This window comes from Sphaerodactylus townsendi, linkage group LG02 (assembly GCF_021028975.2).
Source record: "Sphaerodactylus townsendi isolate TG3544 linkage group LG02, MPM_Stown_v2.3, whole genome shotgun sequence".
Lineage (NCBI taxonomy): Eukaryota > Metazoa > Chordata > Lepidosauria > Squamata > Sphaerodactylidae > Sphaerodactylus > Sphaerodactylus townsendi.
The window spans coordinates 164406655-164420869 of record NC_059426.1 but is presented as its reverse complement, the minus strand read 5'-3'; the positions used below and the strand labels follow the sequence as shown (position 1 = coordinate 164420869).

The 14215-nt window shown below is 47.2% G+C and overlaps 1 protein-coding gene across 1 annotated transcript in view; it reads right to left on the bottom strand.

Annotated features, from left to right (window-relative positions):
• Positions 1-14215, bottom strand: part of ASPG (asparaginase) — a 100619-nt gene that overhangs the window by 63611 nt on the left and 22793 nt on the right. Inside the window, exons 4-6 of the mRNA XM_048485380.1 lie at positions 11001-11126; positions 9337-9420; positions 6325-6451 (exon numbers count right to left, since the gene is read on the bottom strand). Of these exons, the coding sequence (XP_048341337.1) occupies positions 6325-6451; positions 9337-9420; positions 11001-11126 (337 nt within the window). The remainder of the gene's footprint in view (positions 1-6324; positions 6452-9336; positions 9421-11000; positions 11127-14215) is intronic.

Below are 14215 nucleotides of genomic sequence, written 5' to 3'. Positions count from 1 at the left end.
GCAGGTTGCAGACCCCTGCGCTTTTGTAGTCCATGAACATCTGGAGAGCCACAGGTTGCAGACCCCTGTGCTAGTGTCTATGGTCTTTATCAGAGATTAAGGGAAATTCCTAGTGTCACCCAGAAGGGACATCACTTCCTCCTGCAAGGTCACAGCTGAATACTGCCCATGGCTACCCTTAATGATAGGCAGTCCATCTTCCCCACATGAATTCCACACCCACACCATCTTGTGATCTATTTATGACCTTTCTAAACACCCTTTCAGAACACAAGAACATTCACACCTAGCCCTTTAGAACAAAACAAATATGTAAGGCAAATACCTCTGCTTGTGCAGCAGCATCAGGCTAATTTTTCTTGAGCCTGTAAAAATACAGCACTAGACCAGATAAAATGATTATCAGCACTAGACCAGATAAAATGATTGTCTCCTGTGGGAAGTATGTCAATTCCACAGGGCCTGCAAGACATGGCTGTTCCACCAGGCCTTTTCCAACTAGCCTGCGAAATTGATTGAAAACAGCATAACATCTTTCGGTCTCCGGGGGGAGGGGGAGGAAGGAAGGGTGGAAGGTGGGAAGGATAAACTTACATCATCTATCTCAGCGTTTTTTAAAATTGTTAATTGGTTAAGATTTATATTTTAACTTTTAATGTTTATGGAATGTTTTTAACTATGTTGTAACCTTCCCAGAGCCCCTTGGGGATAGGGCTGGATATAAATCCAACCAAAAAAAATTAATTAATTTAAAAAATGAACACTATGTATATATGATATTATTTACATAAGAACCTTTTTGCCCTTCTACATCTGGGTAGCCCTTTTATGGAGGGGCCCAGCCTTTCCCCCCTTTCTTTGGGGAGGGTTCTTAAAAAATGGGTCTACCGGGTGCCTTTTATCGTATGAGCTGCTGTTTTAATGGAATTTTAATAAGTTTTTAATGAATATATTGTGTTGATTCTTGTTGTACATTGCCTTGAGGATAGGGCGGTATAAAAATCTAAACAATAAGTAAGTAAGTAAGTAAGTAAGTAAATAATAAATAAATAAATAAATAAATAAATAAATAGATAGATAGATAAATAAAAAATAGATAAATAAAAAATAGATAAATAAATAAATAAAATAAGAATATATTTAGAAATGACTGACATATCTCTTACCTCTCATATACACATAGTGATAGGCTAAAGTTAAATACCGGATGTAATCCATCCATTTTAATTAATTAACTATAGAAGATTACTGCGGCAAATGTTTTTAATGTATTTATTGTTTTAACTGAGTTTATTCGATGTATTTTGTTTTATTGTTTTGTAAACCGCCCCGAGCCCTTCGGGGGTAGGGTGGTCTACCAAATCGAATAAATAACAACAACAACAACAACAACAACAACAACAACAACAACAACAACAACAACAACAACAACAAAGTGATATGACAGTGACTGAGTAAGACACTGATATGTGAGCAAAGCAATCATGTCAAAAAGGGAATGGAATTCCGGCCAGAGATCATGGAATGCATTCAATACAACTCGCACCTATAAACTGAGCGAGGACGTAAGGATATGCCACTAGTCCATCAAGTCCCAAGCCTTACATATACCAAGGATTAGGGAGCAAGCCTAAACAGGTCTACTCAGAAGTTAGTTACATTTTATGTATTGAGGGTTATTTCCAGGAAAATGTTCTTAGGATTGCTGTCTCCATACTCGGCATCTCTCATAAAAAAATACTGATAATAGTGTGGGCGGGAAAGAGTCTGAATCAAACAGGCCTTTGTAGACAATCAATTTTATAACAAGGGGGTCACTGCCAAGAAGTCCCTGTGTCTTGTAGCAAAGTTGTCTCTCCTCCAAAAGGTGGAGCTGTTTCAACTGAGCCTTCTCAGAAGGAGGCACATTTAGCAGGAAGCAATTCTTATGGTACCGAGGCCCTGAACTAGAGTTCACTCCCATTTCCTAGAACTTGAGGACTTTTGCACACTTTTGGTCTCTTTGGACAAGATTCTCAACTGTGCATGTGCTTCCCCAACCAGTAGCTCCCAAACTACCTGCCTGAAACACCTGACAATTACACCTGCCTTCTCTACATATGTATGTATGTATGTACGTATGTATGTACGTGCTACCAAGTCGCAGGTGGCAGCAAGGAGCTTTCAAGACAATTGAAAGCAGAGCTGGTTTGCCATCGCCTTCCTCTGCAGAGCCTTTCTTAGAGGTCTCCCTTCCAAGACTCAACCTTGCTTGGCTTTTGAGATCTGATAAAATTGGGCTACATTGGGATACCTATCCTCCCATGACCTCCCTTTGTGTGTAAAGCATTGTCAAGTCTCAGCCAACGTATGGCCAGCCAGTAGGGCTTTCAAGGCAAGCGACTAAAAGAGGCAGTTTGCTATTGCCTTCCTCTGCACAATAATCCTGGTATTTGGCTACCTGTACTGAAAAACACTAGAATTAAGACAGTGACTAATGAACACCACCCAGACAAAGGATGTCTTCAGGTAGTAAGCAATGAAAGGGCTAGTGAACACCACACAAAACACCACCCGCCACTCTGGGAAGTAAGAAATCAAAGGGATCAAAAGGCCAGGCTACTACAATGCAGATGCCCTCACTAATTGATTATGCTATCTTCATGGTTACTCACATGCTAAGTGGGTGGATCCCACCCAACCCATGCAAATCAAGCTTGCTAATTGCACCCTTAACACCCAAATGGGATGGAGACTGACCTAGCGCATTGTTGGGGGTGTTGGGAAAGGGCACAGGGGAATGTAGAGGGGGCTGTAGGGCAGTGGGGGGGTCAAACTACCACTGCCCCGGCAACAGGCATGTTGTTTGGGGTTGGGAGGGGGAGGGGGAGGGGGAGGGGTTGGAATGCGAGAAATGCACTTCCAACCAATGGGCACGTAGGACTCACTTTGTGAGTCCTGAGCACTCATGGACTGGGGAATCGTCATCACAATGTTACAATCCTTAGTGGATTATGTATAAGGACGGCCTGGGGTTCGGCTTGGATCTGGGAGACCGAGGGTCAAATCCCCCCATTGTTGTGGAAACTTGCTGGGTGATTCTGAGTCAGCCACCTGCATTCTTGGTCTCACAAGGCTGTTTTGAGAATAAATCAGAGAAAATGAGAATGTTGTAAGCCCCTTGAGTCTCCGTTGGGGGACTCTGAACTGCTCCACCGCACTCATGCCTCCTCCAAGGGCTTCTACTCATCGGCTGTTCAAAATTCCCCACCTCTTGGCTGCCTTCAGAACAAAAGCTGGCACAAGCTGACGTAATGGGGCAGGTTCGCCTCTCGCCTCGCAGGGTCAGGGGTGGGAAGCAAGCGCCGCAGTTTGTCTGGGGCACGGATCTCATTGAAAGTTGCCTTTCTGGTTTGATTTCTCAATGTGGAATTTGGTCACCCCTCCTTAGGGAGGCGTCGCTTCTTGGAGCTGCTGCGCTCCGCTAAACGAATGAGTTCAAACCTGTACTGCAAGCGTGGCTCCAGCCGGTTGCCTAACCAAAAAGCCTGCTGCTTTCAAGAACTCGCTCAGATTAGTGGAATTGCTCCTCCCTTCAGAGAGGGTGTGCTTGGCCAAGGAGCTTGGCTTGAAGGGGTTTCCAGAGAGCCAGCATGGTGTAGTGGTTAAGAGCAGGTGGATTCTAATCTGGAGAACTGGGTTTGATTCCCCACTCCTCCACCTGAGTGGCAGAGGCTTATCTGGTGAACCAGATGTGTTTCTGCACTCCTACATTCTCCTGCTGGGTGACCTTGGGCTAGTCACAGTTCTCTCAGGACTCTCTCAGCCCCACCTGCCTCACAAGATGTCTGTTGTGAGGAGAGAAAGGGAAAGGAGCTTTTAATCCACCTTGAGTCTCCTCTGTCGCTCTGAGACAAATGATGGGGCTCAGCAACACCCATCAAAGAGCAAGGCAGCAATCCAATACCAAGGATGATCAGGAAGACTGTGGCAGACCTCCAGTACTGGGAGTGATGTAACTAAAGAATATGATGATGCAATACTGATGCTCAGGGAGCTGGCTCACACCTTCCTTGCTTCAGTCAGATACTGACAGACCAGGCCTTGTTCTGTCAATCCCCGTATTATCTTCTGATCTTAAAAAAGCACTGTTCACATCTGAGATTCTGGGACAAGTAATTAGGTACAACAAAGAAGAAGAAGCCCCTTTTAAACACTGGATCCTACTGCTGAAAGCTTGCAAGATATTAATTTCCAGGCCGTGCAATCCTGGGGTTGGGAGGGGGACAGGATAGATGAGCGGCAGCCGGGAACGGTGCAGCCCTACTGCCTCCAAAGAGGTTTGTGGCGCCGCACCCAGCAAAAAAACGAGGAATATTCCTTTAGGGCAATGAAAAGCCCCTCTGCAGCCCGATGGGCCACACCACCCTTTTTCTGGTGCAAGTCTACATCCTCAAACGGCAGAATTCCCAGGCTCAAAGGAGTCAGGAAGGGCTTTGCCCCTAGGAATGTACCCATCAGCCAGAGGCGAAGCTACAAGGGGACCTGGGGGTGCGCATTGCACTGGGCGCACGCTGGGGGGCGTGCAAAAATTCAGGCTTGTTTTTTGTATTTTTTAGTGTTTTTTCAGTTTTTGGCCTGCAGGGGGCGCAGTTTTTAGGCTAGCAGTACCAAAATTTCAGCGATTTTTTTTGGGAGACGCTCCTGATGACACCACCCAGGTTTGGTGAGGTTTGGTTTCAGGGGGTCCAAAATTATGGACTCCCAAAGGGGGTGTCCCATCCCCCATTGTTTCCAATGGGAGCTAATAGGAGATGGGGGGTTCACCTTTGAGGGTCCATAACTTTGGACCCCCTCAACCAAACTTCACCAAACCTGGGTGGTATCATCAGGAGAGTCTCCTAAAGATACCCTGAATTTTTTGGTGCTGCTAGCCTAAAAACTGCGCCCCCTGCAGGCCAGGAACTGAAAAACCACTCAAAAACACAAATGAACATGGGGGGCACGCAAAACTCAGATTTTGCACCAGGCTCCATTTTCCTTAGCTATGCCTCTGCCATCAGCACTGGCAGGGCTGCTACACCAGAGGTCTGTTGGCAGCACAGCAGCTTTCGTGCCTGGCCTTCAAGTAGCTGTGCGGCACGCCAGGGTAAAGTTAACTTACACCGCATTAAGGGGCATTTACACCAGCAGCAAGATCCTGCCTCACCCAGAGCACTTTTGCTGTTAACATAGTTTCAGAGAGTAGCTGTGTTGGTCTGCAGTAGAAGAGCTGGATTGAAGTCCAGCGGCTTCTTAGAGTCCAACGAGAGTTTCAGGGCATGAGCTTTCAAGGGCCAAAGCTCCGGACACCAGCAGCACCACAGAGACCCAGATGTTCACGGAACAAGCTTTTAAGTGCTGGAGCGTCGAATCTCGAAAGCTCGTGTCCTGAAAATCTTGTTGGTCTCCAAGGTGCTACCGGACTCGAATCTAGCTGTTCTAACTTGTTGAAGTAATGGCTAAAAAATTCTCTGTAATCCAACATAGCATCATCCCATCCAGGGAGTGCCAGCTGGCTGCACATTAAGCCTGCAGTGATGCAAACAGGACTCACGAGAGCACATGCCTTGAGAGACTGCGTGGGGTGGTGGTTAAGAGCAGGTGGATTCTAATCTGGAGAACCGGGTTTGATTCCCCACTCCTCCACCTGAGTGGCAGAGGCATATCTGGTGAACCAAATGTGTTTCCGCACTCCTACATTCCTTCTGGGTGTCCTTGGGCTAGTCACAGTTTTCTGGAACTCTCTCAGCCCCACCTGCCTTACAAGGTGTCTGTTGTGGGGAGAGGAAGGGAAAGGGGCTTGTAAGTCACCTTGAGTCTCCTTACAGGAGAGAAAGGTGGGATATAAATCCAAACTCCTCCCCCTCCTCTATACCAGGGGTCTTCAAACTATGGCCCTCCAGATGTTCATGGACTACAATTCCCATCAGCCCCTGCCAGCATGGCTAAGTGGCAGGGCTGATGGGAATTGTAGTTCATGAGCATCTGGGGGGCCATAGTTTGAAGACCGCTGTTCTATACCATCCCATACTTTGGATAAGCTGTGGGGCAGCCACACAGAGACTCACAGGTGCGGACAATGGGGAATCCTCATGCCAGTTTTTAAGCTAGGTACTTATCAAAGCAACCTCGAGTAGTATCCCGAAACTAGCTTACAACACGCATGCAAGCCAACACACACACACAGCACGCGCACACACATATACTGTGGACAACATTTCAGAACCCTAATCCCACATTGCAACCGTTCACGCAAGGGTTACAGATGATATTGTTGCAGAGAAATATCGCAGCATCGCTTACTTGTAATATCAACCTCAGCATTTGCAAGTGGAGGCAGGTTAGGTGAGGAAAAGGCTTTGAAACTCTCGGTATCCACCTTAGTCACCCGGTTTCCCCTGTACAATTTATTATAAAAGTACAGGCACACCTACAGGACAAGAAAAGAAACCTGTCAGGGTGCAAACCTTATAATTAAAAGATCCAACCAATTAATTTTTTTTTAAAAAAAACAAACACTCGTCTTCCTTTTTCTTTAAAATATAATGAGAATTACGTTGGGGAGGTTCATATCCTGTATGCTTGAAGAAATGCCACATCTGGCAGTTTATAATTTGGGTTATAAAGACAACAGAAACCAAATATAAAGTTAACTGCATGTGGCATTTCTTAGCACAAGCAGGTTTCCCAGCTCGAAAGGACTGCCAATAACTTCTGAGGTTCCGATCCAAGGGGCCAAGACGTTAAAAAGAAGGAGGAAGATTAAAGGCGTGTCATGCGTCAAGTGCCAATCATGAAATGGCACCACAGTAGCAGGAAAGAGAGATGAAATGGACTGGTTCAAGAAAGATAGATGAATAGGCATAATTTTGATTTCAGTATTTATATATATTTGTGTAACTTTAATTTCAGATATACCCATTAGAAGCCTCAAAGAACTGTTGGAAGTTGATTGAACATACTGGCATACTGAGGAAGACACACGAAAAACGTTCTGTACGCGCGAGACGTTTTTATGTAGAACCTACAGAATTGGAATATGGACTATATGGAACTGAAGCTTTGTTTCTGAACAAAGAATTGAATGGACTAAGTGATTATTTATGTTTAGTTATAAGAGTTGGAAGACTTATGCTGTATCTTTAAGAACTTTGTCAGAGAAATAAGGAAATGTAAATACAAATAGAAGTGTTAAGTTGTTTAATTATATGTAAGATCAATATATAAGATTGGACACAGCCAGAGTGCAACGTGTGTATTTTTGAGTTTATTTGGGCTAATGTTGACATTGCACTCTAAAAGATAGTGGTGACCACAGTAGCATTTACCACATTATGTGATTTTTACTCCATTTGGCCAGAGGGATGGAGTAGATGTCTTTTCTGCTCTGCAATGCAATACATTACTTCTATTTGTTTGTTTGAAATGTTTGTATCCCACCTCCTCCGATAATGTGCTTGATAATAAAGGTAACAAAGGACTGACAACTCAAAACCAAATTATCCAATAAGGGGCTTTTGAAGCAAGTGGAGGCCCTTTCCACACATCCAGAATAATGCACTTTCGATCCACTTTCAATGCACTTTGAAGCTGGATTTTACTGTGCGGAATAGCAAAATCCACTGTCAAACAACTGTGAAAGTGGATTGAATGTGAATAATTCTGCATGTGCGGAAGTGGCCAAAAAGCAGAAGCCTTTCTCTGCAGAGTCCTCCTTGGTGGTCACCCATCTTAGAACCGACCCTGCTTGGCTTCTAAGATCAGTCTATTCCATGCTACTTTGCCTCCCATCAGCAGTAAAACACCACTGATAAATCTTTAAAAGTCCTCAACGTAAAATAGCCAATACAGTAGAAAAATCTCAAAGAGAATTGAAAACAAAACAAAAAGTCTCTCTCTGGCCCCTTCCGCATGGGCCAATAAACAGGGGTGTAGGGTGCTAAAAAACCCGTTTGCAGGGGGGGGGGGGAGATCCCGCCCCCAAGGCACGTCTGCCATGTGTTATTTCCCCCAACCTGGGTTTTTTGAAAATCCCTAAAGAAGCGATCCTTTTCAAAAATCCCGGGTTGCAGCCGCATGCAAGCGAATGGCCAGGCAGGAGGCACTTTATTTGCCAGCGTGGTTTAGTGGTTAAGAGCAGGTGCACGTTAATCTGGAGAACCAGGTTTGATTCCCTGCTTTGCCACTTGAGCAGTGGAGGCTTATCTGGTGAACCAGAATAACTTGTGCACTCCAACACATGCCAGCTGGGTGACCTTGGGCTAGTCCAGGGGTCTGCAACCCGCGGCTCCGGAGCCGCATGCGGCTCTTTCAGCCTTATACTGCGGCTCCACGTGGCCTGGAGGTCGGAAGGTAGCATGGGCGTGTCCCTCCAGCCCTTCAGAGCAGCGCTGGAAGGAAAGGTGAGTGGAGGGGCCGAACCGGAGGCAGCTCTGTGCGTGAGGGCGCCACTTTTCATGTTCCCTCCACTCACCTCTCCTTCCAGCGCTGCTCTGGAGGGTTGGAGGGACATGTCCACGCTGCCCTCCAACCCCTGGAGGTTGGAGGGTAGCGTGGATGTGTCCCTCCAGAGCAGCCGCCATCCCGCCTCTGCCATCCCCGCAGCTGCCATGCCTCTTCTGCCCCACGGAGCAGGCGGCTGCCTCCCACAACGCAAGAGGCGGTGGCACCGGGCAGGCCACAGATGCCATCCCCACTCTGCCCGGCGCCGCTGCCTCCCGCAGCGGAGAGGTGGCGGCACCGGGCAGGCGGCAGACACCATCCCCCCTCTGCTCCACAGAGCAGGCAGCTGCCTGCTCCATCAGGCAGAGGGGGTTTCCCTGCCTGGCGCCTCCACCTCCCAGCGCTGGAAGGAAAGGTGAGTGGAGGGACCGAACCGGAGGCAACTTTGTGCAGAGCTGCCTCTCTGACTCGGTAGATCTTTGGGGCTGTGGAAAATGGGTCCAAATGGCTCTTTGGGTGGTAAAGGTTGCCTACCCCATGGCTAGTCACAGCTTTTTAGAGCTCTCTCAGCCCCACCCACCTCACAGGGTGTTTATTGTGCGGGGGGAAGGGCAAAGAGATTGTAAGCCCCTTTGAGTCTCCTGCAGGAGAGAAAGGGGGGATATAAATCCAAACGCTTCTAAAAGGATCTGGTAGCAGGGATGGAAAGACTTCTGCTCAAGACCCTCGAGGGCAACCACCAGTTGGCTTTTTTTTTTAATGCTTTCATTTCTATGGCAAGCTGGCAAAACTAGCAGTTCCCCAATAGCAGCACATTTGATTCCACGGCAGAAAACTGGAAGGGGAGACTGGGGACAGCGTAGACAACCCAACCTCCGGGATGACGAACTGTCCAGCGATCAGTAAGGACACCAGCAGATTGGACCGGCCGTCGTTCCTCAGTTCATATATGGGCACCTAAGCAGAAAGACAGAAATTACAGGCAATGGAAGAGAAAAAAAAAAGGAAGCTCCTGTCTCAAAGCAAATACAAGGCCATGAATAATTTATGGAACATTCTCTTATCGTATGATTTACTGGGACTCGGACATATTTCTTCATCCTAATCCATGGCAGATGGTTGGATTTCTCCCTTTGAATATCAAACATTATTCTCTCCCGCCTCATGAAATTATCCTTCCCTTTTGCATATATTTTTTTTCATATTTTGGGGGCAGGAGAGAGGGTGAATTCAAGGTGTAAGACGTATCAACAAGAACGGCCATCCAACAGTAAATCTGTGGCTTTGCTTCTTGTTTTGACATTTCGGCCGGTTTCGACAGTGGCTACTGGGCTCCGGCGGAGGATAGCACAATCATCATATAGACTTTAGGGCAGTGATGGCGAACCTTTTTGAGACCAAGGGCCCAAATTGCAACCCAAACCCCACTTATTTATCGCAAAGTGCCAAAGTTTAGAAAAAACCGGTTGGCTCCCTCTTCCTCAGCGCCACCCGCTCGAGCAGGGGCCAGCCTGCTCTAGCCTCCAGCAAGTCCTGTGTGCACTGCGCTGTGCCTCTCTAGCATCTCTGCCTCCTCTGCCCCCCCCCCCCCCCGCCTCGGGCAGCAGCCACCCGGAGCACAGGCACCAGGCCCGCCAGCCGAGTCCTCCCTGCTCACCGCGATGCGCGCACATCATGCTCAGTGACCCAGGCCAGCCTAGATGTGTGTGTGGGGGGGGCGATTTTCCACCCCCCACATGACGAACTCTGTGTGCGCGTGACCACGGAGAGGGCTCCAAGTGCCACCTCTGGCCCCCGTGCCATAGGTTTGCCATCACTGCTTTAGGGGATAATGCTAATTCACACTCTCACGTTCCCTTCCTTGATGTGGTGACAGTAAACACCCGTCTAACGAGGTCCTGCATCCTGCGAACAAATTCTGTGCAAACGTGATCGCCTCTGCCTCAGCGTGCGTTTCCCCTTCCACTAAAACACCCATTTGCAGAAGGACCTGTTGAAAGCCACCGATCTTTCCAAATTAAGTTACAGCATAAGAGGAAATGTAGTCTGCAGCACAGACATCCAGCTAACTCAGAATCTGTCCATAAGATCTGCTCCAGTGTCGCTGCAAGGGTTGGGTCATTTCTTTTGAAAATTCATATGCTCCCCCTCAGCGACATCTGCTCATAGTTGAGTAAGACAAACAGCTGAACTCAGGCCTAACTTAGGGCAAACAGCTTCTGAACTTAGAGCCAGCGTGGTGCAGTGGTTAAGAGCAGGTGGATTCTGATCTGGAGAACCGGGTTTGATTCCCCACTCCTCCACCTGAGCAGCAGACGCTTATCTGGTGAACCGGATGCGTTTCCGCACTCCTACATTCCTGCTGCGTGACCTTGGGATAGTCACAATTCCTCGGAAGTCTCACAGTCCCCACTGCTGTGGGGAGAGGAAGGGAAAGGAGCTTGTAAGCCACCTTGATTCTCCTTGCAGGAGGGAAAAGTGGGGTATAAATCCAACTCTTCTTCTAACTCTCAGGGCTTTTCAAGGAAACCACTTACCTGCGACCCAGTCAGGATTATGGTTTTTCCTAGATTCTCGCACATAAACGACAATGCTGAGGCAGTGTAAGCCATTGTGTCTGTGCCGTGAAGGATCACAAAGCCGTCATGCTGTTCGTAGTTCGCCTGGCAACCCAAAAAGAAATGTCTCATGTTAAGAAGGGGAATTTCAGAAAAAGAGGAAAAAAACCCAACCCTGACTGGGAAGGATCATTAAATAAATATGGTGGGTTATATCCTACTACATTGAAAATGCTGGGGGGAAGAATTAGGACCAATAAAAGGAAACACTTCTTCACACAACATGTGATTGGTGTTTGGAATATGCTGCCACAGGAGGTGGTGATGGCCACTAACCTGGATAGCTTTAAAGGGGGCTTGGACAGATTTATGGAGGAGAAGATTGGTATGGCTACCAATCTTGATCCTCCTTGATCTCAGATTGCAAATGCCTTAGCAGACCAGGTGCTCAGGAGCAGCAGCAGCAGAAGGCCATTGCTTTCACCTCCTGCATGTGAGTTCCCGAAGGCACCTGGTGGGCCACTGCGAGTAGCAGAGTGCTGGACTAGATGGACTCTGGTCTGATCCAGCAGGCTAGTTCTTATGTTCTTATGTTCTTACGTTCACTACTACGCCTTGTTCCTCCACTGCTAGGAGCTTTCCACTAAAAAAAAGCCTCTTGCATTGGAAGAAGGTGTATGCCACCATTTGCAAAAGGGAATGATAGGACGCAGTATTTTTAAGAACAGGAGCACGCCTGTTGATTTAAAAAACTATTCACAATGACTGTTCCTCTCTAAATAACCTTTTAAGACTGTGTGTATTTCAGATGCCGTCATTTCAATACTGAAGTAACTAAACAGTGTAGAAAAAGAGCTGCCACTGTTTGTTATAGATCAGGGGTGGCCAACCTATGGCACCCCAGATGTTCATGGACTACAATTCCCATCAGTCCCTAACAGCATGGCCAATTGGCCATGCTGGCAGGGGCTGATGGGAATTGTAGTCCATGAACATCTGGGGTACCATAGGTTGGCCATCCCTGTTATAGAGCCTTGCTTTCCACCTTTGAATTTTTCTGCTTTTTGTTTTTGTGAGTCCTCCTTCATTCACTTCCCTTAGAAACCCCCAATCAGACTGGGAAACAAGAAGGTAACATGGAAAGGTGGGCATTGTAACTCAATGTAAAGCAATATAAAAAGCTAAGATGTATGTAGTCTAATATTTTCTAAAGTTACTTGGTTTATCATTTGAAGGCAACAGGTGAAATCCAGACTATCACAAATTGTGTATTTGTAGAAGTGATTTTACCACCCTTCTCTGGAAATTCTCTGCACCAACCAAGATATTCGCTACTGAGAGTTGGGGACCCTTCACAATAATAAGCTAGGCAAAGAGGGGCTGATGCTAGAAGGGTAACCGGACGAAATCTCACCTCCAGCTCTGTGCGAAAATCCCTTCGGTATCTGACAAAGGCAGCTTTGCCTCTCAGAAGCGCATACCCCCAAAATCTTGTTTCGGGTGTTCGAATCTAGGTGTCCATCAGCAGCGGATTTTCAGGGGTACGGGGTAGGGTCAGGATTTGGGTTGCTAGGGGAGGCGTTAAAAATTGTTCTCGGAAAGCGACTTTGTTCACGGAAGACTTGGATCCGACCCAAAAAAAGCCAGTGCCCCGTGAACTCATCCCAACGTGCTGAGATACTCAATGCGCGGAATGCTCCCAAGGAGAGCGGCATTCCCTTATAGTGCCCATATTTTCTTACATCAATGCTGTAGCTCCTTGGCACAGGAGATGTTCAATCGCTGGCAGTGCCACTGAAAAATTCTCAAATAGCAGGGCTAAGAAAAGAGCTGTCTCTGACCACCTCTGCCAGACAGAGGGAATGATACTGGTGAGGTTCAATGTAAGGCATCTGTGTATGTTTGTATGCATAAGACAGCTAGGCTCATTTCAGGAAAAAGATGGAAGTTGAACGTTGAGGAAAAGGGCTGGGAATAACCTGCAAGGGAGCGGGGGGGGGGGGGGGGAGCAGGCCTCACAATACACGCTGACCAAGGCAAATCAAGCTACGCCACTGAGGTCTCATTTGATTTGCGTTTTCCTATCTGGCATTTTCATATTTCCTTTCAGAGGAGAACCATTTTTTTCTCCAGTTGCACATAATTAATTGTTCGGGAACAGAGTCGACATAAAATCTTATTTCTTTCAGTTGTTAATTATGAGGGAAATTCAAAGACCCGCACTGCCACGTATACATATTAATGATGTGTTCTTAACCAGAGGAAGACTGCTAATTAAGCAAAGCTTAGCGGCGGCTTTAAAACAGGAATGTTAACATATGTAAATGAGTCGTATGGACGGACTTTTTTGTTGTTGTTGTTGCCGCCCGCTTTTACTTTGGGGATTATAACATTTACGAGAACAGATTAAGCAAACTGAGGCTATTGTGGTGGACCGGGGAGGCAGCCCTGTAAGCGAACCTCAAGAGAGGCCAACTGCTAAAGAAACACTGCCCTCTTCCGTTCAAAACTCGGGAATAGCACATGCATTTTATGCACCATCTAATTCATTGAACTGTGAATTAGGTACACACATACACACGCACACACACACATACCACGTATACATACTCCGTTTGCTTTACTACCATCAGATCCTCTGAACTTGCCAGCCACACAGAGGTGGGATCCAGCAGGTTCTCACGGGTTCCCGAGAGTAGGTTACTAATTATTTGTGTGTGCCGAGAGGGGGTTACTAATTGGTGATTTTGCCGCATGGTTTTTGCCTTAGTTACGCCCCTCCTCTCAGCAGTAGCGCGCAGAACTGGAAGCAGTCTAGCAGGAGGTGCACCGGTATGCGTGGCAGCCTGCGCCTGCGTGCATCGTTTCCCGCCCAAGGACCGACGCAGTGGCTGTGTCCTTGCTACAGCCCTGCCCAGCAATGCCCCGCCCCCAGAATGCCCTGCCTCGCCCCCGTTGTGACCCGTCCAGCCCCACTGGCGCTACGCCAGTTTGAATCCCACCACCATGGGAACCTGTTACTTAAATTTTTGGATCCCACCACTGCAGCCACAGATGTAGGCGAAACATCAGGAGAAAATGCTCCTGGAACCCGGCCATACAACCCAGAAAATCCACAGCACCCATTTAACTATGCTTTGATAACATTCCTGAACAGGATTTTATTTTTATTTTCCGAAGTTTGACAAAGTTAT